This window comes from Macrobrachium nipponense, chromosome 21 (assembly GCF_015104395.2).
Source record: "Macrobrachium nipponense isolate FS-2020 chromosome 21, ASM1510439v2, whole genome shotgun sequence".
Classification (NCBI taxonomy): domain Eukaryota; kingdom Metazoa; phylum Arthropoda; class Malacostraca; order Decapoda; family Palaemonidae; genus Macrobrachium; species Macrobrachium nipponense.
This window is the reverse complement of record NC_087212.1, coordinates 27,511,395-27,538,760: the sequence shown is the minus strand read 5'-3', so window position 1 is coordinate 27,538,760 and position 27,366 is coordinate 27,511,395. Positions and strand designations below refer to the sequence as shown.

General features: G+C 45.4%; 1 protein-coding gene across 4 annotated transcripts in view; it reads left to right on the top strand.

Annotated features, from left to right (window-relative positions):
• Window positions 1-27,366, top strand: part of LOC135197863 (solute carrier family 41 member 1-like) — a 212,099-nt gene that overhangs the window by 10,609 nt on the left and 174,124 nt on the right. The window contains exon 1 of one of the 4 annotated variants that reach the window (XM_064225047.1): window positions 1,286-1,427. The exons of 1 other annotated variant lie outside the window; for it this stretch is intronic. Coding sequence is in view for 1 of the 3 variants with exons in the window: in XM_064225051.1 (XP_064081121.1) it covers window positions 1,422-1,427 (6 nt within the window). In the remaining 2 variants the exon portion in view is untranslated. Of the gene's footprint in view, window positions 1-1,285; window positions 1,428-27,366 lie in introns of those variants that run through there. 2 more of the 4 variants (XM_064225042.1, XM_064225051.1) reach the window with 2 other exon arrangements.

Here is a 27,366-nt window from a genome sequence, read left to right as displayed (position 1 = left end):
ACCATACTCTTTCATCTGTCCATCCGCCTGTGGTGTTTGCGTATGGTAACACTGCGTCCCGGGTTTAGATAGTAACGCTGTGTAAGTTTTAGGTAATTAAAAGGATATCTGGGTGTATATTTGCAACTGAAAAGTGTTTTAATAATTTACTGTATGCGAATTACACCGTTAATATTCGAAATAGGATATTGTTATTATTGTTGAATGTAAGCTGAATGTCGCAATCTAAAGCCCGGGACGCAGTGTTACTGGCGGGTGGACAGATGGAAAATACCGAGTATAGTATTCCCGTATTGATACTCCTTTTGCACATATTTTTTATGTATCGCTTGCTCTTGTGCATGGTTCCTGTACAGTGTCGTAATTAATAACAGGCATTGAGCAACTGCTGTATTAAGGCCATTTAAACTCCCACGCGCACTTTTTTGAACGTCTTTTTTTCTTTCTTTGTCAGGCCTGCAAATATATACCTAATCTGAATACAGGAAGCAAGGAAAAACTATTAGATACATAAACGGTTATTTGTTGTGCATTGCTTCCCCGCGACAAAAAAAAAAAAAAATAATAATAAGCTAAGCAGGGCATAGTGTTTCTATAAAGCAAGTTCATACCGGATAAATCTGTCTAGACTTCATATCCTTACTTATTCATGGCATCATTGGCATGTCGAACAACCGGTACAAACTGCCAAGCTGTAGTGTGTACAACATTGTTTAGCAATCGATAGGCCTACTCAGACAAATGTTGATAGCCAAGAATAAATTTGAACGTGACAGTTGTCTGTGAGTTACTGGCTATGAAAGTCATTCGGATACAACTGAATAAGGAATATTTATGCTAAATAAGTCTTTTTCGGAGGTGTCGCAATGTGCTCTATATTTCGCAATGATGATAGGGTAGAGGGTAAGTGAAAGGGTGTCTGGTAAGTTTTTTTCGTTTGTCTTAAAATTCACCATAATCTTCAAGTTTCTTTTATACTAGTTGTATTGGGATTTATTTCAGCTCATTTTGTACAAAGAGAGTTCTTGAAGTAGCAAACATGACGTATATTGGCTGAAAAAACAGACTTATTGTGAAATCATTAAATTTAGGCCAGTCTGCCCTTTAAAAGTTTCATCACGGTGCCATTGGTTTTGGCATTCTCTTTGGTAGCTGGACACCAAACTTATATAGCAATTTAGATAAGGATTAAAGTTAAAATTGTATTGTAAAGTCTTTCAAGTAATTAGATTTGCTTCACTTCATTACATGTATTTTACGAATATCTAAATGGCATATGCAGAGAAATCAACATAGCCATTTGACATTTTGTATCGGTGTGGTTGGCAGCATTGTATTTGTATACACGCATGCAAACAGCTGATCGCGGTGGTAGACGTCAGATTTAGAGATTTTATATTTTATCCTGTTATAAACAAGAAATGGAGGTAAGTGTGAAGTGCAATAACATATGTTTTATTTGAAAACAAAGACATTTAACCATACAATAGATACAAAACCCTAGAATCGAATAGTACAGACAAATGTCAAAACTGGATGAGTCTAGAGAACCAGTTTTCATCGCTCCAAATTTTGGGTTTATAGGTAGGTATTGGACATGAGTAAAGCTTTCAAGTAGATTTGTTCTTTGTACAATTTGGTTGGGCTATCGTGCGTACGAAGGTGAACAAAAAGGAAGTGCTTACGATATGTAGGGTCTGAAGGAGTACCATAGGTTTCCAGAAAACAGTCTAGTGGGTATAGCTACCTAGCTAGCTACTAGAGATAGCTAGGTAGTACCTATAGGATTGTTGTCTCTGCCTTTGCCTGGTTACGCATACATAAATTACAAGATTTGTTTTTCACTCTAACTTAAATGGTAAAACCATGACTGAAATTTAGGAGATTACTTTGATGTTGGCTCTCTTTTGAGCCTAGGTATTCAAAGGCTTGTGGTTTTTATGAAAATGTACCTAATTTTTTATAGATAGCCTATGTCTCTTTTTATCTTACTTAGGGCAGTTTTAATTCCATTAGAAATTCAATCTTTTCGATTTTACCTATATCTTAACATAGGATACCTTTAGAATCTGTATTATAAACTCATTTATATAGTTTCCATTTTCATTCATTCACTTCATAGACACTGAATAACACTATGGGTCTCACTGCTTGGCTTAATTAATGCCTAAATCACATATTCCATTCCATTCCATGAAACATTCTTTTGACCTTTGGTTGTTGGCAGTGAATATTTACAATTTAACAGGTTATGAAGAAACTGGTGAAATGGACTTCTAATAGTAACATTTCTGATTTTGACGTGATACTCCAGCAGAAATGCTAGATTAACTTACTACAATTATTATGCCCAATGTAACAATAATGGGATGCTCCTAGTATGTAAAAGTCTGGTGGGGTTTGAGGGAAGGTAAGAGTAAGTGAAAATAAGGATAGATAAGCTAGTAACCTCAGTAGATCTAGGGTACTTATCCGCGGTGGCCTAGACTATGACGGTTGTGGTTTTTCTATGCAGTTTAAGTAATATTTATTCGGACGACTGTAATTAACCCCCAGGGGCCAGTACTAAACACGGCAAAATACATTGGACGTCCCAATCCCTAGTGGATGTCGTATCCGCAGTTACGTTCCTTGCAGTCCGTGCGGAATGCTTCTGTAAAAATACTGTAACCTCTCCTACCTGAACATGGCCACTCACCCTTCTCGACCTGTAATTGAGGTTTTTCTCTGGTAGCCCCCTGGTGGTTGAAATGGGTTAACCAAGCATTTACAATGAAAATGAATAGTAAAATTGTTAAAGTCACTTAAAAACTTAAAGAAAGTACACATTTTATCAGTTTCAGAATTCATGAAGTTGTTAGAAACAATATAATTGATGACACTGTGTAGGCTACATTGTTGTTAACATCAGATATAAAGATATATGCACAGGTTATATCACACTACTGATGCTTGGTAGGCTATCATAAAAAAATAAGAACTCTTAGAATCAACATAACACCACCATTGTACATTTAATAGGACTGCTAATATCTGAAAGAATGAGAAATGGAGCATGTTAAAGGAAGAAATGTTATAAAACACATGCTGTAATGCACATACACAGCTGTGCAACAACATCCTAAATTTCGCTAGATCCTATGATTTGGTGGACCTGTGGGTACGTATGTGAAGAACTATTGTAGTAGAATGCGTCTTCCTAGTGTAAACCAAGTAAAAGCAGTTTGAAAACAAATTGTCATATACCTGCTATTACTCATTTTGGAATGTTTGGCATAGAAGAAAAATATTTCAAATTTTGTGGATTAGCTCATTAAATTATGCAGTACAGTATGTATTGTCATAAGACGATGTTAAGCCCTCTATAGATTGAGGTTTGAACCAACTGCTCATGTTCATGTTTTCCCTGTCTAGTTAGTTTACAATAAGGGATTCCAGTAGGAAATAGGTTTAGGGTGGGAGAAACCCCAAAGGAGTGAATAGGACAAAGGGGAGGGTAAAATATGTTCAGAACATAAGAAAGAAATAAATAGTTTTATATGTTCTATTAGTTTCTGGACAAATAGTATGTCAAATCATATTTTTCTGAGTGTTACGGGCTGCTGTGAAGCAAGAGCCTGTGCCAGCACAAGGCTGGCTGAATCTAAGACGATGAGGATGAGCTTTTGTATCTCATGCACATTTTACCATTAAAATTTACAGTTTACTCTGTTCAACAGTTTCAGTCTCATGGGTAATAAATACATTTACACTTGCCATTTTCCAGCCAAGGGCAAGTATCTCTTGACATCTTGCCTCTGTATAAGTATATAAAAATGTGCCTTTGTTCAAACTTTGGAACTGTGCATATGTCCCTATGTTCTTATGTTGTCATTTTTGGAAGCATGGTCACAATACTTACCATATATCCTAAGCTATGATAATTCATCATTGTGGTGGTATTCTTGTTTATGGGTAGATATGCATTTTTCAGATTGCACTTTAAAAGATCACTGTTTGCCATCCCTATCTTGTATTATAAACTGCACTGATATCACGATTAATATTGCATATTAACCATCAGCAATCTTTTCACAAAATATATTATAGTGATGCGATTGACTTTTTTATTATTCAGTGGTAAGATGTTAGTGTTTCAAGATTTTTAACAAATGGTTGATGTACATATAGTACTGGCAGTGTGCTTTCAATAGTTTTTTTATGAAAATGACTATTCTGTTTCATAATTTTAAAAGTTGGCTTTACACATACTGCACCACATTCATAACCTAAGAACAGTTTTTCTTTAATTCTTATAATTTTTTGGTAGTTAACTAGACTGTTAAACTCAGATGTCCAACCTCTTTATCACTACCATATTCACTTCATTTTGGTTATAATTTGTTGGATAAACCTTGAAAATCTAAAAATATAATTTCATACAATCAACTTACCTGTCAGATATATACATAGCTAAGACTCCGTCGTCCCCGACAGAAATTCAAATTTCGCGCTACTCGCTACAGGTAGGTCAGGTGATCTACCGGCCTGCCCTGGGCGGCAGGACTAGGAACCATTCCCGTTTTCTATCCATATATTTTCTGTCGCCGGTGGTATCAACATCGTTGCTGCCACCTCCTGACTGGAATTCGCTTTTCTAGACAATTGATCATCTTTTTGTGGACTTTTGGTGACGTACTTGGATCGTTGTTTTGGCATTCGCTACTGTGGACTGGATTTGGACTTGCTTTTGATTTTTCTTCAAGAATGTCTGATTCAAGTGGTTGTGTGAGTGTGTGTGTGAATGTAGGCTGCAAGGTGAGGATACCGAAGGCTTCGGTTGATCCTCACACTGTATGTCGCAAATGTAGAGGTTTTGATTGTTCTATTTCTAACACCTGTCATGAATGTGAGAGGTTGAATGTTGAGGAATGGAAGACTCTAACTTCTTACTTGAAGAAGTTAGAAAGGGATAGAGTCAGAAGGGCGGCATCTAAGGGTGCGGGTAGTAGTACAAGGCCTATTGAGCCTTTTAATGATTCTAACTCTTCTCTTAACTATGCATTTGATTCTAATTCTGTATCAGGGCCCTCACTGGCTTTGCATTCAGATTCGGCCTTGGAAATTGCTGAACTGAAAGCTACTCTTCACAGGATGAAATCCAAAATGGCTGCCATGAAAGGTAAGGATTGTGAAAGTGACTATTATAGTGAAGTGAGTGTCCCCAGTGTTGTGGAGGGGGCGTCTGACCTTCTCTGCGACGCTCCCAGGCCTAGACCTCTTCCAAGCTCCCAAGCCCAGAGGAGAAGGAAAGTCGAAAGCCGTACGGAGGTTGTGGAGAATTCCCCCCGGTCAGGCGTCCCTTCAGCAGGCTCTGTAAATAGACAGACTGCTCAGGACCGCTATAGGAAAAGCGTCCTCAGAGAGTGCTTCTCTTCGTCCGCTTCTCCCTCTCCTAAACGAGGGTGGAAGGATTCGGACCTATCCAGGCCCCTGAAAAGGCACTGGAAAGATCCTGTTTTGGATTCTAGCCCCGAACGCTTTTCGGAAGAAGCGCCTCCTTCGATCAAGAAGGCTAAGAGGGTTTTGACGTCCCATGGCTTGGACAAAACTCCTTCGAGGTCTCCCTCTCCCGTTCAAGAAGACGCCGGAGAAGCTTCCAAGAGGATCATTTTGGCTGTGCAAGAACAGTTATCCGCCTTGGTAGGAGTCCTTTCGAAGGATCCCCCTCGTAGAAAAGACGTGAGGTTCCTCCTCAAGAAGTCTCGTCTTCCTTCTCCCGCCAGGAGTGAGGCTCCTGTGGGACTTGAGGCGTTTGAGATCTATTCTGATATAGACTCTTTGGACGATTTTGAAGCGCCAGACAAGCGCGAGGCGCCAGTCAAGCGCGAGGTTTCCTCCAGACGAGAAGCGTCTTACAGGATTAAAGCGCCAGACAAGCGAGAAACACTTTACAGGCGCGAGGATATAACCAGACGTGATACGTCTGCCAAACCAGCAGCGTCAGCCGAGCGCGAGGAAGCAGCCAGGCGCGAGGATTCAGCCAGGCGCGAGGCGCCAGACAAGCATCATCCATACAAGGATATAGCACCAGAAAGGCGCGAGGCGCCAGCCAGGCGCAAGGCGTCAGTCAGACGCGAGATTTTAGAGAGGCGCGAGGCATCAGTCAGGCGCGAGGCGCCAGCCAAGCGCGAGGAGTCAGCCAGGCGCGAGCAGCCAGCCAGGCGACGAGGCGGGCCAGCCAAGGCGCGAGGCGCCAGCCAGGCGCGAGCGCCAGGCCAGGGCCGAGGCGCAGGCCAGCGAGGCGCCAGCCAAGCAGAGAAGCGCTATACATGCTCTTAGCCCCTCTCCTATTAGGAGTTTGTCTCCCGTAGAGAGAGTTATTGGGCAGGAAGACCCGGAACGGGAATTGACTTCTCCTTCTGATCCTATATTGGAAGAGGACTCAGAAGACGAGACTCACGGCAGAGAAGGGCTGTCTAACTACAAAGTTTTGACAGCTCTCCTCCTGCAGGAATACGGAGATGCATTGATCCCTGCCGCTCCTCCTTCTCCTCGTTCACTTTTTTCATGCTCTAAGACGCCGAAGTCGTCGGCTTTTTTGAAGATGAGGCCGACGATTTCTATGAAGAGAGCTCTTCAGTCGCTGGATAGCTGGATGCTAACCAAGAAGGAGCTAGTCAGAACGGTGTTTTGCATGCCTCCCGCTAGACTTACGGGCAAGAGAGGTATTTGGTACCAGACTGGGGAGAATATGGGGCTCACTCTCCCAGCTTCGGCTGAAGCTGACTTTTCCAGTCTGGTAGATGTATCCAGGAGACATAGCCTTCATACTGCGAAGATAACTTGGGGTCTTTCGGAGTTGGATCATCTCCTCAAGGGACTTTTTCACATTTTGGAAGTCTTCAACTTCCTAGATTGGTCCCTTGGGTGATGTCCAAGAAGGCTCATGCCTCGGAAGGACTCGATCCGGACGTACTCCTTGCAATATTGTCGTGTATTGACAAGGCGGTACAGGATGGCTCAGGGGAAGTTTCTTCCTTATTTGGAGCAGGTCTCTTGAAGAAGAGATCTGTTTTAGCGCTTTCTTGACAAAAGCGGTATCCCATTCCCAAAGGGCAGCCTTGTTATTCGCTCCCAGGTCTGACTTTCTGTTCCCTTCGCAGTTGGTGAGGGACATTTCCCGTTCTCTGACGGAGAAAGCGACACAGGATCTTCTCCTGCAATCATCCAGGAAGAAGAGACCAGTGATGGTGGGAGACAAGAAAGGTGTTTCTACGCCTGTTCGGCCCTTTCGAGGAGGCCCTCCCTCTAGAGCTACCGCTAAAAGAAAAGCGACTGAGAAGAGAGGTAGAGCCTCTTTCCGTCCCTTTAAAAGGGGAAAGTGAAGTGGCGCTCCTCCAAACACCAGTAGGTGCCAGGCTCCGGGGATTTGCGGAAGCCTGGACTCTCATAGATACAGACGCTTGGTCTATGTCTGTTCTAAAGAAGGGTTACCCCATTTCTTTCCTGGACAATCCTCCCCTGAACGTCAACTCCGCGGGAATTGTCCGCCAATTACAAGGACCCTGTGTTGAAAGATACTCTTCAACAAATGGTGGATCAGATGTGGGACAAGAGAGCTATAGAGCTAGTGCTGGATCAAAGCTCCCCAGGGTTTTACAATCGTCTTTTCTTGGTTGCGAAAGCCTCGGGGGGCTGGAGACCAGTTCTGGATGTCAGCGCTCTGAACAAGTTTGTTCAGAAACAGAAGTTCTCCATGGAGACTTCTGCATCAGTCCTTGTGGCTCTTCGCCAAGGGGATTGGATGGTGTCTCTGGATCTCCAGGATGCCTATTTTCACGTCCCGATCCATCCTTCGTCGAAGAAGTACCTCCGTTTCATGACGGGGGGAAGGATCTTCCAATTCAGAGCCTTGTGTTTCGGCCTGTCTACGGCGCCTCAGGTTTTCACGAGCCTTATGAAAAATGTGGCGAGATGGCTTCACCTGAAAGGAATCGGTATATCTCTATACCTAGACGACTGGCTCATCAGAGCAAAGTCAGAGAAACAGTGTTTGGAGGACCTGACTGTGACACTAAACCTGATAAAGACCTTAGGATTACTCGTGAACCTCGAGAAGTCCCAACTGATCCCCAGCCAGAACTTGTCTATCTGGGGATTCGGATGGATTCTCGGGGTTTTCGAGTATTTCCTTCTCAAGAGAGACTAACGAGAGGTTTAGAGAAAGTCTCTCTCTTCCTAAGGAAGGAACGTACCTTCGGCGATGGGAATGGTTGAGCCTATTAGGGACTCTTTCCTCACTCGAACAGTTCTTCCTCTAGGAAGACTTCATCTCCGTCCGCTTCAGTTCTTCATCAGGAAGATCGTGGCACATGAAGACAGGGCTTATCTCGGACAGTTTCCATTCCAGTTCTGATGAAACGCCATTTAGAATGGTGGTTACTCCCACTGAAGGAAACAAGGGTACTTCCCTAGAAACACAGAACCCAAACCTTGTATTGTTTTCCGACGCGTCGGAAAAAGGTTGGGGAGCAACCTTGGGAAAGAGAGAGGTGTCAGGCACTTGGAATGCTCTTCAAGTGTCCTGGCACATAAACTGCAAAGAGCTGTTGGCCGTACACCTAGCCCTAAAGAGCTTCGAACCTTTAGTGAGGAACAAGATAGTCCAAGTGAATGCGGACAATACAACCGCCCTTGCATACATTCGAAAGCAAGGAGGTACTCACTCGTATGCCCTTTACGAGCTCGCAAGGGACCTGCTGTGTGGACATCTCAAAGGAACATCTCTCTTTTGACGAGGTTTGTTCAAGGAGTAAGGAACGTGAGAGCAGACAGGCTGAGCAGGAGGAACCAGGTCCTTCATACCGAATGGACCCTCCACTCAGAAGTTTGTCGGAATCTCTGGTCTCTTTGGGGGACTTCTCATGTCGACCTCTTTGCCCACGTTCCTCTCAAAAAGACTGGAAGTTCTTTGTTTCAGTAGTAGAAGACCCCAGAGCTCTAACAGTAGACGCCTTCCTGCTAGATTGGTCTCATGTAGACGTTTACGCATTTCCCCCATTCAAGATTCTGGGGCCAAGTGCTCAGGAAGTTTGGGACTGACTTCAAAGGGGACAAAAATGACCCTGATAGCCCCCTTTTGGCCAGCTCAAGAGTGGTTCCCAGAGGTGCTGGAGTGGATGGTAGACTTCCCCAGATCCCTTCCACAAAGGAAGGATCTTCTCAGACAACCACACTTCGAGAGGTTTCATCAAAACCTCCCCGCTCTCGCTCTAACTGCCTTTCGACTATCGAAAGACTTGTCAGAGCGAGAGGCTTTTCTAGCAAAGCAGCAAGCTCGATCGCTAGAGCCCGGAGAACTTCCACTATCCGTGTTTACCAATCGAAGTGGGAAGTTTTTAGAAGGTGGTGTAAGTCGAAGAAGTTGTCCTCCTCCAGTACCTCTGTAACAGAAATCGCTGATTTTTTTCTGTTATTTTTGAGAGAAGAATCGCGTCTCTCCGTAGCCACGATAAAGGGCTATAGGAGTATGCTTTCGGCCGTCTTTAGGAATAGAGGCCTAGATTTGGGAAACGATAAAGATCTACATGATCTGATTAGATCTTTTGAGACCAAGAAGTCTAAGATTACTTCTCCCCCTAACTGGAATCTCGACGTGGTACTTAAGTTCTTGTCCTCAACGAGATTTGAACCCCTGCATTTGGCCTCGTTTCGCGACATAACGAGAAAATGTTTGTTTCTTTTGTCACTGGCGACGGCAAAAAGAGTTAGTGAGCTGCACGCCCTTAGTGATAAAGTGGGTTTCAATTTAGATTCAGCCATCTGTTCCTTCAAAGAATTATTCTTGGCGAAGAATGAAAATCCTTCGAATCCCTGGCCGAGAAACTTCGAAGTAAAAGGCTTATCGGGTCTCGTCGGCAGGGAACCGGAGAGGTCTCTTTGCCCAGTAAGGGCTTTAAAGTTTTACATACAGAAGAAGAAACAGTTGGGAGGTTCTAGACAAGGTCTTCTGCTCGGTGGTGAAGGATCCATCAAGACCTATGTCTAAGAATGCTTTAGCCTTTTTTGTCAGGAACTTCATTACGGACGCTCATAAGGCTTGCACGGATGATTCTTTCAAACTCCTGAGAGTAAGAGCTCATGAAGTGAGAGCAGTGGCTACGTCTCTCTCTTTTCAGAGAAATATGTCACTAAAGAATATCTTGGAAGCGACATATTGGAGATGTAATTCTGTGTTTGCTTCTCACTATTTGAAGGACGTTCGTGCGACCTATGAAAAATGTTTTTCATACAATCAACTTACCTGGCAGATATATACATAGCTAAGACTCCGTCGTCCCCGACAGAAATTCAAATTTCGCGCCACTCGCTACAGGTAGGTCAGGTGATCTACCGGCCTGCCCTGGGCGGCAGGACTAGGAACCATCCCCGTTTTCTATCATATTTTCTCTGTCGCCGGTGGTATCAACATTGTTGCTATTACCTCCTGACTTAGATTCATATTTCATCCTTTGATCATCGTTTCTCGGCTTTTTGGTGACGTATCTGGATCGTGTTTTGGCATTCGCTACTGTGGACTGTTTTTTGGAATTGCTTTTTTTGGATTTTTTCTCAGTATGTCTGATTCAAATGTGAGTGTGAGAATGTGTGTGAATGTAGGCTGCAGGGTGAGGATACCGAAAGCTTCGGTTGATCCTCACACTGTATGCCGTAAATGTAGGGGGTTTCAGTGTTCTGCTAATAATACTTGTAAGGAATGCGAGGGATTAAATGCAGAAGAGTGGAAGACTTTGACTTCTTATTTGAAGAAGTTAGAGAGGGATAGGGTTAGACGTCTGAAAGGTGTGAGTTCAAGGCCTATTGAGCCTTTTACTGATAATTCTAATCCTACTGATTTAGATTCTCCCTATGTATCTCATTCTCAAAGTGTACTTTCGGAATCGGCCTCGGAAATCGCCAATCTGAAAGCTACGATTAGAGACATGAAGTCCAAGATGGCGGACTTGCAAGGTAAGGCTAGTGAAAGTGAGCATTACAGTGAAGTGAGTTCTCCCAGTGTTGTGGAGGGGGCGTTTGATCGTCCCTGCGACGCTCCCAGGCCTAGACCTCTTCCAAGCTCCCATGCCCAGAGGAGAAGGAAAGTCGAAAGCCTTAAGGAGGTCGTGGGGAATCCCCAACGGTCAGACGTCCCTTCAGCTAGCTCTGCTTCGTGGCAGGCTGCTCAAGGGCGCTATAGGGAAAGCGTCCTTCGTGAGTGTTTCTCGTCCTCTCCCTCTCCCTCACCTAAACGAGGGTGGAAGGAGTCGAACTTGTCGAGACCTCTGAAGCGTCATATGAAAGAACCCGAAATAGATTCGAGCCCAGAGCGTTTCTCAGATGACGCTCCCTCTTCTATTAAGAAGGCGAAGGTGGCGTCAGCGTCACCTGACGAGTACGCAGAAGTACCCTTTCCTACTTCTCCCCCGAGTGATGACGAAAGGCGTCATGCAGTGGACGTGGGAGAAGCGTCAAGGAGAATAATTATGGCAGTTCAAGAGCAACTGTCCTCTCAGTGGGAGTTTTTAGCGCCTCGTAGGAAGGACGTGGCGCTTCCAAGCAAGAAGTCTCGTCCTCTCTCCCCTGATAAACGAGAACGCGTCATGCAGACGTGAAACTTCTAAACATCTTACAGAAGCTTCGGGTTCGAGAGCGAGAACGGTTGCTTACGAAAGTTTCGTAACGCCAGAGAGACGTAAGACGTCTTTTAGACATGAAGCGTCATTGAAAACTGTTGGTAGACGTGACGCTCCGACCAATATTTTGACGCCAAGTAGGACGCCTTTGGAGAGCGGAGCGTCTTCCAGGCGCGAGGCGTCATCAAGACGTCAGCAGCCAAGTAAGCGAGAGACGTCAGCCAGGACGCTTGGCGAACGGGAAGCGTCATCCAAGCGGGAAGCGTCTTCTAATTATCAAGAGAAGCCTGAGCTTGTGGCGCCTTCCAAGGCTATTAAAGCGGGAAAGAGGAAAGATTATCATTCCCTTAGCCCCTCTCCTATTAGGAGTTTGTCTCCTCCAGAAGAGGAACGTACGGAAAGGGGAGCGGAGACTCATTTAGATCCCGAGTTGGAAGAAAACTCGGATGATGAATATCAGGGAAGAGAAGGACTGTCGAACTATAAGGTTTTGACTGCCTTGCTTCTTGAGGAGTATGGAGACGAGTTGACTCCTGCCGCTCCTCCTTCTCCGCGCTCTCTCTTTTCGAGTGCTAAGACGAAGAAGCCTTCGTCTTTTCTCAAAATGAAGCCCACCATTTCTATGAAGAGGGCCTTACAATCCTTAGACTCATGGATGAAGTCTAAGAAAGACTTAGTGAGAACAGTCTTCTGCATGCCTCCAGCGAGATTAGCTGGTAAAAGAGGCATTTGGTATCAGACGGGAGAGAATATGGGTATTGCTCTCCCGTCTACGTCGGAAGCAGACTTTTCGACCTTAGTTGACGCTCACGTCCGACAAGGTCTCAATTCGGCACGAATTACGTGGGGAATTTCTGAACTGGACCATCTCCTCAAGGGACTCTTTCATGTATTGGAAGGTTTTCAACTTCTTAGATTGTCCCTTGGGTGATGTCCAAGAAAGCCCATGATTCGGAAGGAATCGAACCTGAAGCCCTGTTATGCATATTGTCTTGTATAGACAAAGCGGTACAGGATGGCTCTTTTGAAATCTCCTCATTGTTTGGAGCAGGTCTTCTAAAGAGAGGACTGTATATGGGGCCTTCTTAACCAAGGCAGTCTCACACGCTCAGAGGGCAGCGCTACTGTATTCGCCTTTGTCTGACTTTTTGTTCCCTTCTCAGTTAGTGAAGGACATTGCTCATTCTTTAACTGAGAAGGCGACTCAGGATCTTCTGACGCAGTCAGCAAGGAAGAAGAAGCCTGCTTCTGCATCTGACAAGAAAGGACCTAGTACATCAGTTCAGCCCTTTCGAGGTGGTCCGACCTCCAGACCTCCCGCAAGAAGGAAGGCTCCGGAGAAGAGAGGTAGGTCTGCCTTTCGTCCCTTTAAAAAGGGAAAATGAAGCTTCTCTCCTCCAAGCACCAGTAGGTGCCAGGCTCCTGGGATTTGTGGAGGCCTGACACTGATAAACGCAGACGCGTCTTCATTGGCTATCATAAGGAAGGGATATCGTATCCCTTTCCTGAACACTCCTCCCCTAACGTCAATACCAAGGGAACTATCAGCCAAGTACAAGGATCCTGTGCTGAGGGATACTCTTCGATCGATGGTAGAACAAATGTGGGACAAAGAGAGCGATAGAACTAGTACTGGATCAAAACTCCCCGGGGTTTTACAATCGCCTTTTTCTGGTTGCGAAAGCCTCGGGAGGCTGGAGACCAGTACTGGACGTCAGCTCTCTGACAAATTTGTTCAGAAGGAGAAGTTCTCCATGGAGACTTCTGCTTCAGTCCTAGCGTCATTACGACAAGGAGATTGGATGGTGTCTCTAGATCTCCAGGACGCCTACTTTCACGTTCCGATCCACCCTTCATCGAAGAAGTACCTCCGTTTCATGACGGGGGGAAGGATCTTTCAGTTCAGAGCCTTGTGTTTCGGCCTGTCCACAGCTCCTCAGGTCTTCACAAGCCTGATGAAGAATGTGGCGAGGTTTCTTCACCTCAAAGGAGTAAATATCTCTCTGTATCTGGACGACTGGCTCATCAGGGCCAGATCAGAGAGACAGTGCTTGGAGGACCTAAAGTTAACTCTAGATTTGATCAAAGCGTTGGGGATTGCTCGTGAACCTCGAGAAGTCTCAGCTGACCCCCAGACAGGACCTAGTCTATCTGGGATTCGGATGGATTCTCGGGGTTTTCGAGTATTTCCTTCGCAAGAGAGAATCGCAAAAGGTTTGCGGATAGTCTCTCTCTTCTTAGGGAAGGAACATACGTCGGCGAGGGAATGGTTGAGCCTTCTAGGGACCCTTTCCTCGCTCGAAACAGTTCTTCCCACTAGGAAGACTGCATTTACGTCCGCTTCAATCTTCCTCAAGAAGTCTTGGAGCTGGAAAACCGGACAGCTTTCGGACGTATTTCCCATTCCAGTGGAGATAAGATCGCACCTGGAATGGTGGTTGCCCCCTCTGGAAGAGAACAAAGGGATCTCTCTAAAAACACAGAACCCAGACCTATGTGGTACTCCGACGCGTCGGAGAAAGGTTGGGGAGCGACATTAGGCTCAGAAGAGGTGTCAGGCACCTGGGAACCAGCGCAGGTGACTTGGCACATAAACTGCAAAGAGCTCTTCGCCGTGCATCTGGCTTTGAAGAGTCTAGAACCTCTGGTGTCAAACAAAGTAGTGCAAGTAAACGTGGACAACACCACCGCACTTGCCTACATTCGAAAACAGGGAGGGACTCACTCCTCGTTCCTTTACGAACTGACGAGAGACCTATTGCTTTGGACGTCTCACAGGAACATCTCCCTTCTGACAAGGTTCGTACAGGGAGTAAAGAATGTGAGGGCGGACAGACTCAGCAGGAGGAACCAGGTCCTTCATACAGAGTGGACCCTACACGAGGAAGTGTGTCTAGATCTCTGGTCGCTGTGGGGGACACCTCATGTGGATCTCTTCGCCACATTCATTTCCAAAAGGCTGCCAGTCTTTTGCTCGGTCGTGGAAGATCCAAGAGCACTTATGGTAGACGCCTTCCTGTTAAATTGGTCTCGAGTAGACGTATATGCTTTTCCCCCATTCAAAATCCTGGATTAGTAATGAAAAAGTTTGTGGCGTCAAAGGAGACGAGGATGACGTTAATAGCCCCCTTTTGGCCGACCCAAGATTGGTTCACGGAGGTGGTAGAGTGGATCGTAGACTTTCCAAGATCCCTACCAAGAAGGACGGATCTTCTCAGACAACCACACTTCAAGAGGTACCATCAAAACCTCCCCGCTCTCGCTCTGACTGCCTTTCGACTATCGAAAGACTTGTCAGAGCGAGAGGCTTTTCTCGCGAAGTGGCAAGCGCGATCGCGAGAGCACGCAGAACCTCCACTACGAAAGTATACCAATCGAAGTGGGAGGTTTTTAGAAGGTGGTGTAGATCCAAGAAGTTGTCCTCCTCCACTACCTCTATAGCGGAAATTGCTGATTTCCTGCTATTCCTGAGAGAAAAATCTCATCTAGCTGTATCCACAATAAAGGGATACAGAAGTATGCTCTCTGCTGTCTTCAGGAATAGGATTAGATCTGGCAGATAATAAAGATCTCCACGATCTCATAAGGTCATTTGAGACTTCAAAGTCGAAGGAACGGTACCTCCGAACTGGAACCTAGACGTAGTCCTCAAGTTTCTTTCATCTGAAAGATTCGAACCTCCTCATCTGGCATCGTTTAGAGACATCACCAGAAAATGCCTATTCCTATTATCTTTAGCTACGGCAAAGAAAATTAGTGAATTACATGCTCTGCAGGATAAAGTAGGATTCAAGGGAGACTCAGCTATTTGCTCGTTTAAGACCCTGTTTTAGCTAAAAACGAGAATCCCACGAATCCCTGGCCTAAGTCATTCGAAGTCAAAGGCATATCGAGTCTCGTAGGCAGAGAAGCAGAGAGGTCTCTATGCCCTGTAAGAGCTCTGAAGTTCTACCTTCAGAGAAAGCATCAGATGGGAGGCTCTAGACAAGGTCTTTGGTGCGCGGTAAAAGACCCCACAAGACTGATGTCCAAGAATGCGCTGGCATTCTTTGTGAGAAACGTCATTACAGACGCTCATAAGGTCTGTCCTGACGAACAGTTACAACTGTTGAGAGTTAAAGCTCATGAAGTGAGAGCTGTAGCGACGTCTCTCTCGTTTCATAAGAATATGCGCTTAAAAACATCATAGATACGACATTTGGAGATGCAACTCAGTATTTGCATCTCATTACTTGAAAGACGTTCGTCGTGACATATGAGAAGTGTTTTTTCTCTAGGTCCGTTCGTATCGGCGGATTACGATTCTGGGTACGGGAGCCGACACCAATCCTTAAATGTATATACTTTTCTTCTTTTGGATATGGTCTGGAGTCTCTTCGAACAATGGAGGACTTGGTTTAGCACGGGCGGCTGTCTATGTTGTTCAGTAAGAGAATCTTGTCATATCTAATTAGATGAGTATAATTTTTTTTTGAAATTATGTATGTGTGCGTAGTGGTTTTGAGTTACGGTTGTTGTGACGAGTTCGGGATAACTCGGAACAATCCTTAGTTCTAACTTATGGTTAGGATCAGGTGGTCGGGATTGGTTGTGTGCTCCTTCATAAGGTGTATTGTCATATAAGTGGATCAGCACCCATTGACAAAGTCCTTTTAGGCTCTGCCGAGTAAGCGGATAAGACCCCATCGGCAGACCCACAAGAACTCTTGGCCATAGATCATATATCTCGCTAAAGTTTCTTGAGGTGATGCAGACTACTGGGCAAACACCCACGAAGTCTACCACCTATCAGGTAGGAACCAAGGTTTTATTTATACCTACAACATATGTTGTTTACCTGTCTATTCCATATAGTAGCTGTCTCTTACCCTCCACCGAAGGGTGCCAATCAGCTATGTATATATCTGACAGGTAAGTTGATTGTATGAAAATGATATTGTTATGATACAATAAAGTTTCATACATACTTACCTGGCAGATATATACAATTAAAGGCCCACCCAGCCTCCCCGCAGGAGACAGGTGGAAGAGAGAAAATATGATAGAAAACGGGGATGGTTCCTAGTCCTGCCGCCCAGGGCAGGCGGTAGATCACCTGACCTACCTGTAGCGAGTGGCGCGAAATTTGAATTTCTGTCGGGGACGACGGAGTCTTAGCTATGTATATATCTGCCAGGTAAGTATGTATGAAACTTTATTGTATCATAACAATATCATTTTATACATTCAACTTCCCTGCCAGATATATATAGACTCCGTCGTCTTCGACAGAATTTCAAATTTCGCGGCACACGCTACCGGTAGGTTAGGTGATCTACCGCCCTGCCCTGGGTGGCAGGACTAGGAACCATCCCCGTTTTCTAAACAGAATTCTTCTGTCGCCCGGGCCATCAACATTGTTGTTGGTTCCTCTCGATTGGTTTTTCTTTTTTCACCGGCAATTGATCTTCTTGACCGACTTTTGGTGACGTATCTGGATTGGCATACGCTTTTGTGGACTGTTTTGTGGACTTGATTTTGGATTTTTCTTTAAAAATGTCTGACTCTGGAATGGTTGTGAGACGTTGTGTGAATGTAGGCTGTAAGGTGAGGTTGCCGAAAGCTTCGGTAGACCCTCACACTGTATGCAAGGGTGCCTTTGCCAGTATGAATGTTCTTTTCACTAATACTTGCAAGGAATGTGAGAATTTGAGTGAGAATGAATGGAAGAATCTAACTAATTATTTGAAAAAGTTAGAGAGAGAAAGAGTGAGGAAGGCTTCTTATAGAAGTTTAAGTAGTTCGAGATCTGAACTAATTCCTAGCTTGGGATCTTCCCCAAGGGTAAGTATTGCTACTTCTCCTTCCATTGCAGCCCCTTCTCCTATTGCAGAACCTGTAGATTCAGCGAAAGACTTGCGATCTAAAAGCAGCCTTCAAGTGATGGAAAACAAAATGGCTGCCCTACAAGGTAAGGCTAGTGATTTTTCATGGACAGTGATATGAGTGTCCCCAGTGTGAGTGGAGGGTGGGGGTCAGCTTGGTCGGCTACCGCAACGCTCCTAGTCTAGACCTCTTCCAAGCTCACATGCCCAGAGGAGAAGGAATGTCGAAAACCGAAAGGAGGTTGTGGAGAATCCCCACCGATCAGGTGTCCCTTCGGCGGTTTCTGTGACACCCCAGAACTGCCAAGGATCGCTATTGCAAAAGCGTCCTGCGTGAGTGTTTTTCGTCGGGATCTTCATCTCCGAGACATGATTGGAGGGATTCAGATCGCTCTCGACCACTCAAGAGGAGTTGGAAGGCTCCGGCGATTGACTCGAGCCCAGAAAACTTCCCTGAGGAGTCTCCTTCGGGAGTTAAGAAGGCAAGAAGAGCCATTCTTTCAACCAGAGTGAGAAGGAGTCAGGAGGTGGAGGCTATGGACTCCTCCCCTCCTCCTTCCCCTCCTCCCGAAGAGGATAAAGAGGAGGCTACGAAGAGGTTCATGATGGCCATGCAAGAACAGATTTCGTCTTTTGTAGGAGTCCTTGCTAAGGAGCCTCCTAGAAGGAAAGACTCTTCCCTTCCGATCAAAAGATCCTCCAGACGTATGGAGGTATCGGCCGCCAGGATCAATACTCCTACTCGAGGTGAGGCTCCCTGTACGATCGTGGATGAACCGATCAGTCGTCTGGCACCGGCCAGGAGTGAGGAGTCACCCAGGAGGCAGGAGCCAAGAGCCAGGAGTGAGGAGTCACCCAGGAGGCAGGAGCCAAGAGCCAGGAGTGTGGAGTCATCCAGGCAGGAGGCAGGAGGCAAGAGGCAAGAGGCAAGAGGCAAGAGGCAGGAGTCAGGAGTCAGGAGTCAGGAGTCAGGAGTCAGGAGTCAGGAGTCAGGAGTCAGGAGTCAGGAGTCAGGAGTCAGGAGTCAGGAGTCAGGAGTCAGGAGGCAGGAGTCAGGAGTCAGGAGTCAAGAGGCAGGAGTCAGGAGGCAGGAGCCAGGAGTCCGGAGTCAGGAGGCAGGAGTCAGGAGCCAGGAGTCAGGAGTCAAGAGCCAGGAGGCAGGAGTCGGAGACTCTTTCCTGGAATTTATGACTCTTCTCCAAATAGAAGCTCCTCTCCTTCAGACCATAGGAGGTCTTGGAAGGACTCTCCCTCCAAACGAGAGCTTTCTCCTTCGTCTGATCGAGGTTTGGACGATTTGTCTGATGACGAACCTCCTGCAAATAAGGGACTCTCGAGTTATAAGGTCTTAGCCTCATTATTGTTACAAGAGTTTGGAGACTCTCTTAGTCCGGCAGCTCCTCCTTCTCCTCGTTCTCTCTTTTCGAGCTCGGCTACGGCAAAATCTTCGGCCTTTCTGAAAATGAAGCCTGCAATTTCGATGAAGAAGGCCCTCCATTCTTTAGATTCTTGGATGGACAAGAAGAAAGAGTTGGGAAAGACTGTATTCTGCATGCCTCCTTCCAAACTCCATGGAAAGAGAGGTATTTGGTATGGGACAGGAGAGACTATGGGTCTTTCTCTTCCTGCCTCGGCAGATGCAGACTTCCAATTTAGTGGAGGCCTCTAGACGTCACTCCTTAGGATCGGTCAGATCAACGTGGAGCACTTCGGAGTTGAACCACTTTCTAAAGGGACTTTTTGTCACTTTAGAGGTGTTCAACTTTCTGGATTGGTCACTCGGAGTTCTGGCCAACAAATCTAAAGATCCGGAGTTTCTTAAAAACCCAGAGATTCTCCATAGCGTCCTGTCTTGCATGGACAAGGCATACAGGCGGTTCGGGAGAAGTGGCTTCCCTTTTTGGTGCTGGTCTTCTGAAGAAGAGATCAGTATATGGATCCCTATTATCAAAAGGGGTTTCTCCGAGCCAGAGGACTGCTTTATTGTTCGCCCCTCTGTCGGATCATCTGTTTCCTTCTCAGTTAGTGAAGGATATATCTCGCTTGCTAACTGAGAAGGCGACACAGGACCTACTGGTACAAACGTCCAAGAAAGGACGCCCTGTAGTGTCGACGATTAAGAAGGACTCTCGTCCTCCTCAGCAGCCCTTTCGTGGAGGTGCAGCGGCTCGTCCCCCTGCCAGAAAGAAGAGCTCTGACAAGAGAGGAAGGTCTTCCTTTAGACCGTTCAAGAAAACCAAATGACTTGTTGCTCCTTCAAGCACCAGTGGGCGCCAGACTCCTGAACTTTGCAGGAGTATGGGCGAAAAGGGGAGCCGACCCGTGGTCAGTGTCGGTCCTAAAGAAAGGGTACGTAATCCCCTTCGAGGACAGCCCTCCCCTAACATCTACGCCTCGGGAACTGTCAGCGAGGTACCGAGGGACCCTGTGAATGAGAAAGACTCTCCTTCAAATGGTGGAACAAATGTGGGAAAAGGAGGCCATCTAACTTGTGCAGGATCCACACTCCCCGGGATTTTACAATCGCCTTTTTCTAGTACCAAAGGCATCGGGGGGGTGGAGACCAGTACTGGATGTAAGCGCTCTGAATCGCTTTGTTCAGAAAAAGAAGTTCCGCATGGAAACGGCCGCTTCAGTAATGTCGGCTCTTCGTCCAGGAGATTGGATGGTCTCTCTGGACTTGCAAGATGCGTATTTCCACGTTCCCATTCACCATTTGTCAAAGAAATATCTTCGGTTTGTGATAGGAGACAAGATTTTTCAATTCAGGGCTCTGTGCTTCGGTCTGTCTACAGCTCCGCAGGTATTCACCAACCTGATGGCGAATGTGGCAAGATGGCTTCACCTAGAGGGAATAAACATCTCCCTCTACTTAGACGACTGGCTGATCAGGGCCAAGTCGGAGATTCAGTGCTTGGAGGACTTATCAGTAACAAGAAACATGATAGAATCGCTGGGATTACTCGTGAACCTCGAGAAGTCGCAGCTGATCCCAGCCAGAGCTTGGTCTATCTGGGGAGGGTTCAGATGGATTCTCGGGGTTTTCGAGTATTTCCTTCGCGAGAAAGAATCACTCGAGGTTTGTCGAAAATCTCGAGCTTCTTAGAGAGAAAGAACAGTTCAGCGAGGGATTATCTGAGCCTTTTAGGGACCCTGTCCTCACTAGAAAAGTTCTTCTCTCTGGGGAGGCTTCACCTTCGCCCTCTTCAGTTTTTCCTGAAAGGGGTGTGGAGTTGGAAGACGGGACAACTCTCGGACATCTTCCCTCTTCCACAAGAGATAAAAGATCACTTGAAGTGGTGGATCCTTCCTCTTCAAAAGAACGAAGGCGTATCGCTTGCCCTTCAGAACCCAGACCAAGTGTTATATTCCGACGCTTCGGAGTCGGGATGGGGAGCGACGCTAGGAGCAAGGGAGGTGTCAGGCACCTGGACAAAGGACACAGTCCTGGCACATCAATTGCAAGGAACTAGTGGCCATACACCTAGCCTTAAAGTTCTTCGAAGAGATAGTCAGAGGCGGGGTGATACAGATAAACTCGGACAACACCACGGCTCTGGCTTACATACGCAAGCAAGGAGGCACGCACTCTTTCTCCCTCTTTCAGTTAACAAAACACCTGTTAACCTGGACAGAAGAAAGAGGCATAAACTCTCCTCACAAGATTTGTGCAAGGAGGGATAAAGAATGTGAGAGCGGACAGACTGAGCAGGAGGAATCAGGTCCTTCCCACAGAATGGACTCTACACGAAGAAGTGTGTCGAAGTCTTGGTCCCTGTGGGGGAGACCTCACATAGACCTGTTTGCGACGTTCCTCTCCAAAAGAATAGAGATCTTTTGCTCTCTAGTAGAAGATCCGAGAGCCTTCGCAATAGACGCGTTTCTTCTGGATTGGTCGGGTGTGGACGCATACGCCTTTCCCCCGTTCAAGATCCTGGGGGAAGTGCTCAGGAAGTTCGTAGCTTCAAAGAGCACGAAGTTGACATTGATAGCCCCATTTTGGCCAGCCCAGGAATGGTTCACGGAGGTACTGGAGTGGATAGTGGACTTCCCCAGATCTCTTCCAAACAGACCAGATCTACTCAGACAACCCCACTTCGAGAGGTTTCATCACAACCTCCCAGGTCTCGCTCTGACTGCCTTTCGACTATCGAAAGACTTGTCAGAGCGAGGGGCTTTTCTCGCAAGGCTGCGGGCTCTATCGCTAGAGCCCGCAGAGCTTCGACGAGAAGAGTATACCAATCGAAGTGGGAAGTCTTTAGGAGGTGGTGTAAGAGTCAGAAGCTGTCCTCCTCCAGTACCTCTATAGTGAATATTGCCGATTTCCTCCTCTTTCTGAGAGAGGAATCTCACCTATCTGTCTCAACAATAAAAGGATACAGAAGCATGCTGTCTTCAGTATTTAGAAATCGAGGGCTAGATATTGCAGACAATAAAGATCTACACGATCTAATTAGATCCTTTGAAACTTCAAAAGCAGCAACTCCTAGAACACCTAGTTGGAATCTGGACGTGGTCCTGAAATTCCTTTCGTCGGATAAATTCGAGCCTTTACATCTGGCTTCCTTCCGCGACGTCACTAGGAAATGCTTATTCCTGTTGTCTCTCGCTACAGCCAAGAGGACGAGCGAATTGCACGCTCTAGATTCCACAGTGGGGTTCAAAGGAGATGCTGCCATCTGTTCGTTCCAGACAATGTTTCTGGCGAAGAACGAAAACCCGTCAAAACCTTGGCCAAGAAGCTTTGAAGTAAAAGGTCTATCTAACCTCGTAGGCAGAGAGACAGAGAGGTCTCTCTGTCCAGTGAGAGCTCTAAAATTTTATTTAGAGAGGAAGAGACAGATGGGAGCTTGTCAACAAGGTCTTTGGTGTGCGGTGAAGAACCCCAAAAGACTCATGTCCAAGAACGCCTTGGCTTTCTTTGTGAGAAGCGTAATTACGGACGCTCACAAGAACTGCTCGGAGGAATCCTTCGGTCTTCTAAAGGTTAAGACCCATGAGGTGAGAGCAGTAGCAACGTCCTTGGCGTTCCAGAAGAATATGTCTTAAAAATATCATTGAGACTACGTATTGGAGGTGCAATTCAGTGTTTGCATCTCATTATCTGAAGGATGTGAGAGTGACCTATGAGAAGTGCTTCTCTCTAGGTCCATTTGTATCAGCAGATACAATACTGGGTCTTGGAGCAAAGACTGATCCTTAAAATATTTTGATTTTATCGTACATGAACCCTCTTGTCAGATATGTGCTTGGTTTTCTATTAGCAAGCTCACGGATGTCGCACGGGCGCATAGTGTCATTGCTGGTAGGGGATCAAGGATATGTATGGCTAGTCGGGGAGTACAAAATTTTTTTTGTATATTTTGTATAAATGAAAGTGTAATTATGTTTCGAGTTTTTGGTTGTTTGTAAGGAGTTCGGGGATAACTCCTTGCAATCTTAGAACTAACATGGATGTTAGGATCAGGTGATCGGGATCGGTGTTATGCTCCTTGAACAAGGTGTATTGTCATGTTAGTGGAATAGCACCCAATGACAAAGGCCTTTAGGCTCTGCCGAGTAAGTGGATAAGACCCCATTGGCAGACCCACAAGAACTCTTAGCCATAGATCAATATCTCGCTGAGGCTCTTGAGGCTAAGCAGACTCCAAGGCAGTAGCCGCAAAGTCTTCAGCCTAATAAGGTAGGAACCAAGGTTTATTAATACCTACAACATATGTTGTTTACCTGTCTATTTCAGTAGTTAGCTGTCTCTTACCCACCACCAATGGGTGCTAATCAGCTAAGTATATATCTGGCAGGGAAGTTGAATGTATAAAAATGATATTGTCATGTTACAATAAAGTTTTATACATACTTACCTGACAGATATATACGATTAATGGCCCACCCAGCCTCCCCGCAGGAGACAGGTGGAAGAGAAGAATTCTGATTAGAAAACGGGGATGGTTCCTAGTCCTGCCACCCAGGGCAGGGCGGTAGATCACCTGACCTACCGGTAGCGTGTGCCACGAAATTTGAAATTCTGTCGAAGACGACGGAGTCTATAGCTAAATATATATGTCAGGTAAGTATGTATAAAACTTTATTGTAACATAATATCATTTTTCTTTAGGTCCTTTCGTGTCTGCGGGCACAATCCTGGGTACAGGAGCTAACACCAATCCTTGATTAATACATAAGTCTAATAGATATGTTCTAGACTTTCTGCTGAACAAGTGCAGATGCCGCACAGGCGGCCAGTCACTTTCGTTCAGTAAGGAACTCTTGTGATATCTTTTATTAGATGAGTATCATAAATTTTTTTTTGAAAAATTATTGTGTGCGTGTGCAATTTGGTTTGAGTTATGGTTGTTGCGAAGAGTTTGGGGATAACTCGGAGCAATTTTTAATACTAACATGGTGGTTAGGATCAGGTGGTCGGGATTGGTGGTGTGCTCCTTAATAAGGTGTGTTGTCATATAAGTGGATCAGTACCCATTGACAAAGTCCTTTCAGGCTCTGCCGAGTAAGTGGATAAGACCCCTTCGGCAGACCCACAAGAATTCTTGGCCATAGATCACATATCTCGCTAAAGTTTCTTGAGGTGATGCAGACTACGGGGCAAACACCCACGAAGTCTACCACCTATCAGGTAGGAACCAAGGTTTTATTTATACCTACAACATATGTTGTTTACCTGTCTATTCCAGAAGTAGCTGTCTCTTACCCTCCACCGAAGGGTGACAATCAGCTATGTATATATCTGACAGGTAAGTTGATTGTATGAAAATGATATTGTTATAATACAATAAAGTTTCATACATACTTACCTGGCAGATATATACGATTAGGGCCCACCCAGCCTCCCCGCAAGGAGACAGGGGGAAGAGAAAATATATGAGTAGAAAACGGGAATGGTTCCTAGTCCTGCCGCCCAGGGCAGGCCGGTAGATCATCTGACCTACCTGTAGCGAGTGGCGCGAAATTTGAATTTCTGTCGGGGACGACGGAGTCTTAGCTATGTATATATCTGCCAGGTAAGTATGTATGAAACTTTATTGTATTATAACAATATCATCTTCATAGTGTTGTTAAACTAATTAGTAGTGCCTCAGGTTACGAAATTAATCCGTTTCGAAGCGGCCTTCATAAACTGATTTTTTTGTATTTAGAACTACGTTTTATATGTAAATTGCCAAATTCGTTCCAAGCCCTACAAAAACACCACAGTAAATTTTATAATAAAACTAAATTGACCAATAAACAATGAAGTACAACAATTTGGACCATTCAATACCTAACATAACCATGACTGTACCTGTAAATAAAGTGTATTGTGTACAGGGTACAAGAAATACTGTACGTACATGTACGTACATATGTAGTAAAATGTGGAACCTTACCTTTCGAGTGAGGTGATGTCCGAAAGTGACAACAGAGGAGGAGGACAAATGGCAGAAAACAATAACACTAAACTTTACAAAACTCATTAACACTTCTTGATTATCTCCATCTTCGTCCTCCGTAGAAAGCATCCTCTTCTTTCCGTGAACTTCAGCAACATTCTTGGGACCCATGGCTAAAATGTAATTAATTAAGTTCACACACAACACGATAAAGTAACTTACAGTACAATGAAAGCAAAATCACTAACACGAATTTACGTTAACAAACGAAATATATGTGAACGAACGATTTTCAGGTGTTTACGATAACGCTGCCACAAAAAATGGTCAAGGAATGCCTTTACATAGAGGCATGATGGGACAGATGCTGACCAATAGGAGAGCAGGATCTTACGGCGGTGACTAGCATCAGGAACCAATGGGAGAGCGGGAGGATGGTGGCTAGTCTACTGAGTTGGCAGCGCGCTAGTTTTAACATTTTTCTCGGTGGCCGGGCAAATCTCAGACTTTACCCTTTCGCAACCTGAATTATTTTCGTATAAGAAGCAAAAAAATCTTCATCTTTGCTTTCGTAACCTGAATTTTTTGTACGTAGGGACTTTCGTATGTAGAGGTTCCACTGTATTAATATTTTCTCAAGTCTGAATGCATGCTATTTGAACTCTGTAGTCATCACAAATTTTTTGCACATTTTGCATATAGCAAATTTATGAGCATCTTCACTCTGTTTTTATAAAAGCATTTAATATTTCTCCCCTTAGGTCTCATTGTAAACAGTGTCTTTAGTATCGTTATGTAGAATGCAGATCATGCTAAAGGTTTTTTTTTTTTATATTACCCCTTTAACCTACAGTTGTATTGGTTTCTGCCTCATACTTATTATATTCCCCTCAATTTCTTTCCAATTAGCTGCCCTTGCCCCAGTTTTCACACCTTCACATCATACAAACTCATGAGAGCCTGTAAACTTAACTCGGTGAAGTCACTGAACTACCTAGTGATATTAATGATAATGATAGGCTTCACGAGAAAATTGTCTTTTTCTTTCATCAGCTTCAAAACTCATAAATTTTAACTTTTATTGTAGTGTCTTACCGAACAATTATAGAGCCGTGATTTCCACGAGCGGCAGGATACTAAATTCAAATTTAGCGCGTCGGCGTCGCCAACACTGGTGGTGATGACGTCATCTCCCTCCACTCGCGGGAGAACCAGGTACAACTCCCCAGGTGAATCCAATTCTTTTCCTGCCGGCGTCCGGTGAACATCGGTGGTCGGTGCGGTTGGATGACTTGGCTTCGCTTTTTTCTTGTGGATTTGATCTTCGGAATTGGTGAAGTACTCTTTTTTGGCGTTGTTGTTATTTTGCTTTTTATTTAGGCGTTGCCATGTCGGATTCTAGTCCGTCGGGAGTTAGGTTTTGCATCTCAGGATGTAAAACTAGATTATCCAAATTAGAGTATGATTCTCACACTAAATGTGTTAAGTGTAGGGGACAGGTTTGTTCAGCAGATCGAACATGTAACGAGTGTAGTGATTGGACTGATTCTCAATGGAAGTTTTTTAGTTCATACTCGGAGAAATTAGCTAAAGACAGAATTAGAAAAGCAGCGCTTAGGGAAAGTAGACTTAGCTCTGCTTCGTCTTGCGATGCATCTGTTCCTTCTGTTTCTCCTCAAATTGTTATGTCTCCTTTAACTACACCTCCTATTCCTCCTACTAATCCCACTTCTCCGGCTTCCCGTGTAGTTTCTTCCGACACCATTGCCAGTCTGGAATCGAGGTTAGATCAGAAATTTTCGGTACTAGCGAATACGGTTTTGCAACTTGGTAATTCAGTTAAGACGTTTTTGGAGAAAGCGGCTTCAGGTAAGAGTGTAGTTGAGGGTGCGTCTGTCTGTCCTGACACGTCTCCTAGACAAAGGTCACTGTCCAGCTCCCCCGCACCGGGGAGAAGACATACCGGAAGTCCAAGGGAGTCGATCGGGATTTGCCCACAGACAGGCGCCTCTCTTGTTGAGCCTGTTGCGCCTCAACAGGGCTCGGTTAAGCGTTGGAAAGGTGTTGCGGTCAGACGCCTTTCAAATGATTCAAGCGATTCGTCTCCGGTCGCACGGCGCTCTTGGCGAGATTCGCCCGTTTCGCGTCCCTTAAAGAGGCGTTCAGGCGCCGATTCTTCGCCTCCTCCAGTCAAGCGGTATAAGGAGCCTGAGAGTAGGGTTGCTCCTCGGCCGTTAGCGGCTCGTTCGTCGCCTCAATCTGTGCCTTTTTCGGCTCCATCTACTAGTAGAGATTGTGGTTTTAGCGCTGTAGCTAGCAGTTCTAAGGGTGTTTCTTTAGGCGCTTTTCGTCTGTTACGCCTGATGCGCCTGTTTCGCCTCGAATTTCGGCGGCTCCAAGCGAGGCGCAAGTAGTTTTTCCGCCTCCTGCTGAACATTTAGGCTCTTCCAAGCCTAAGTT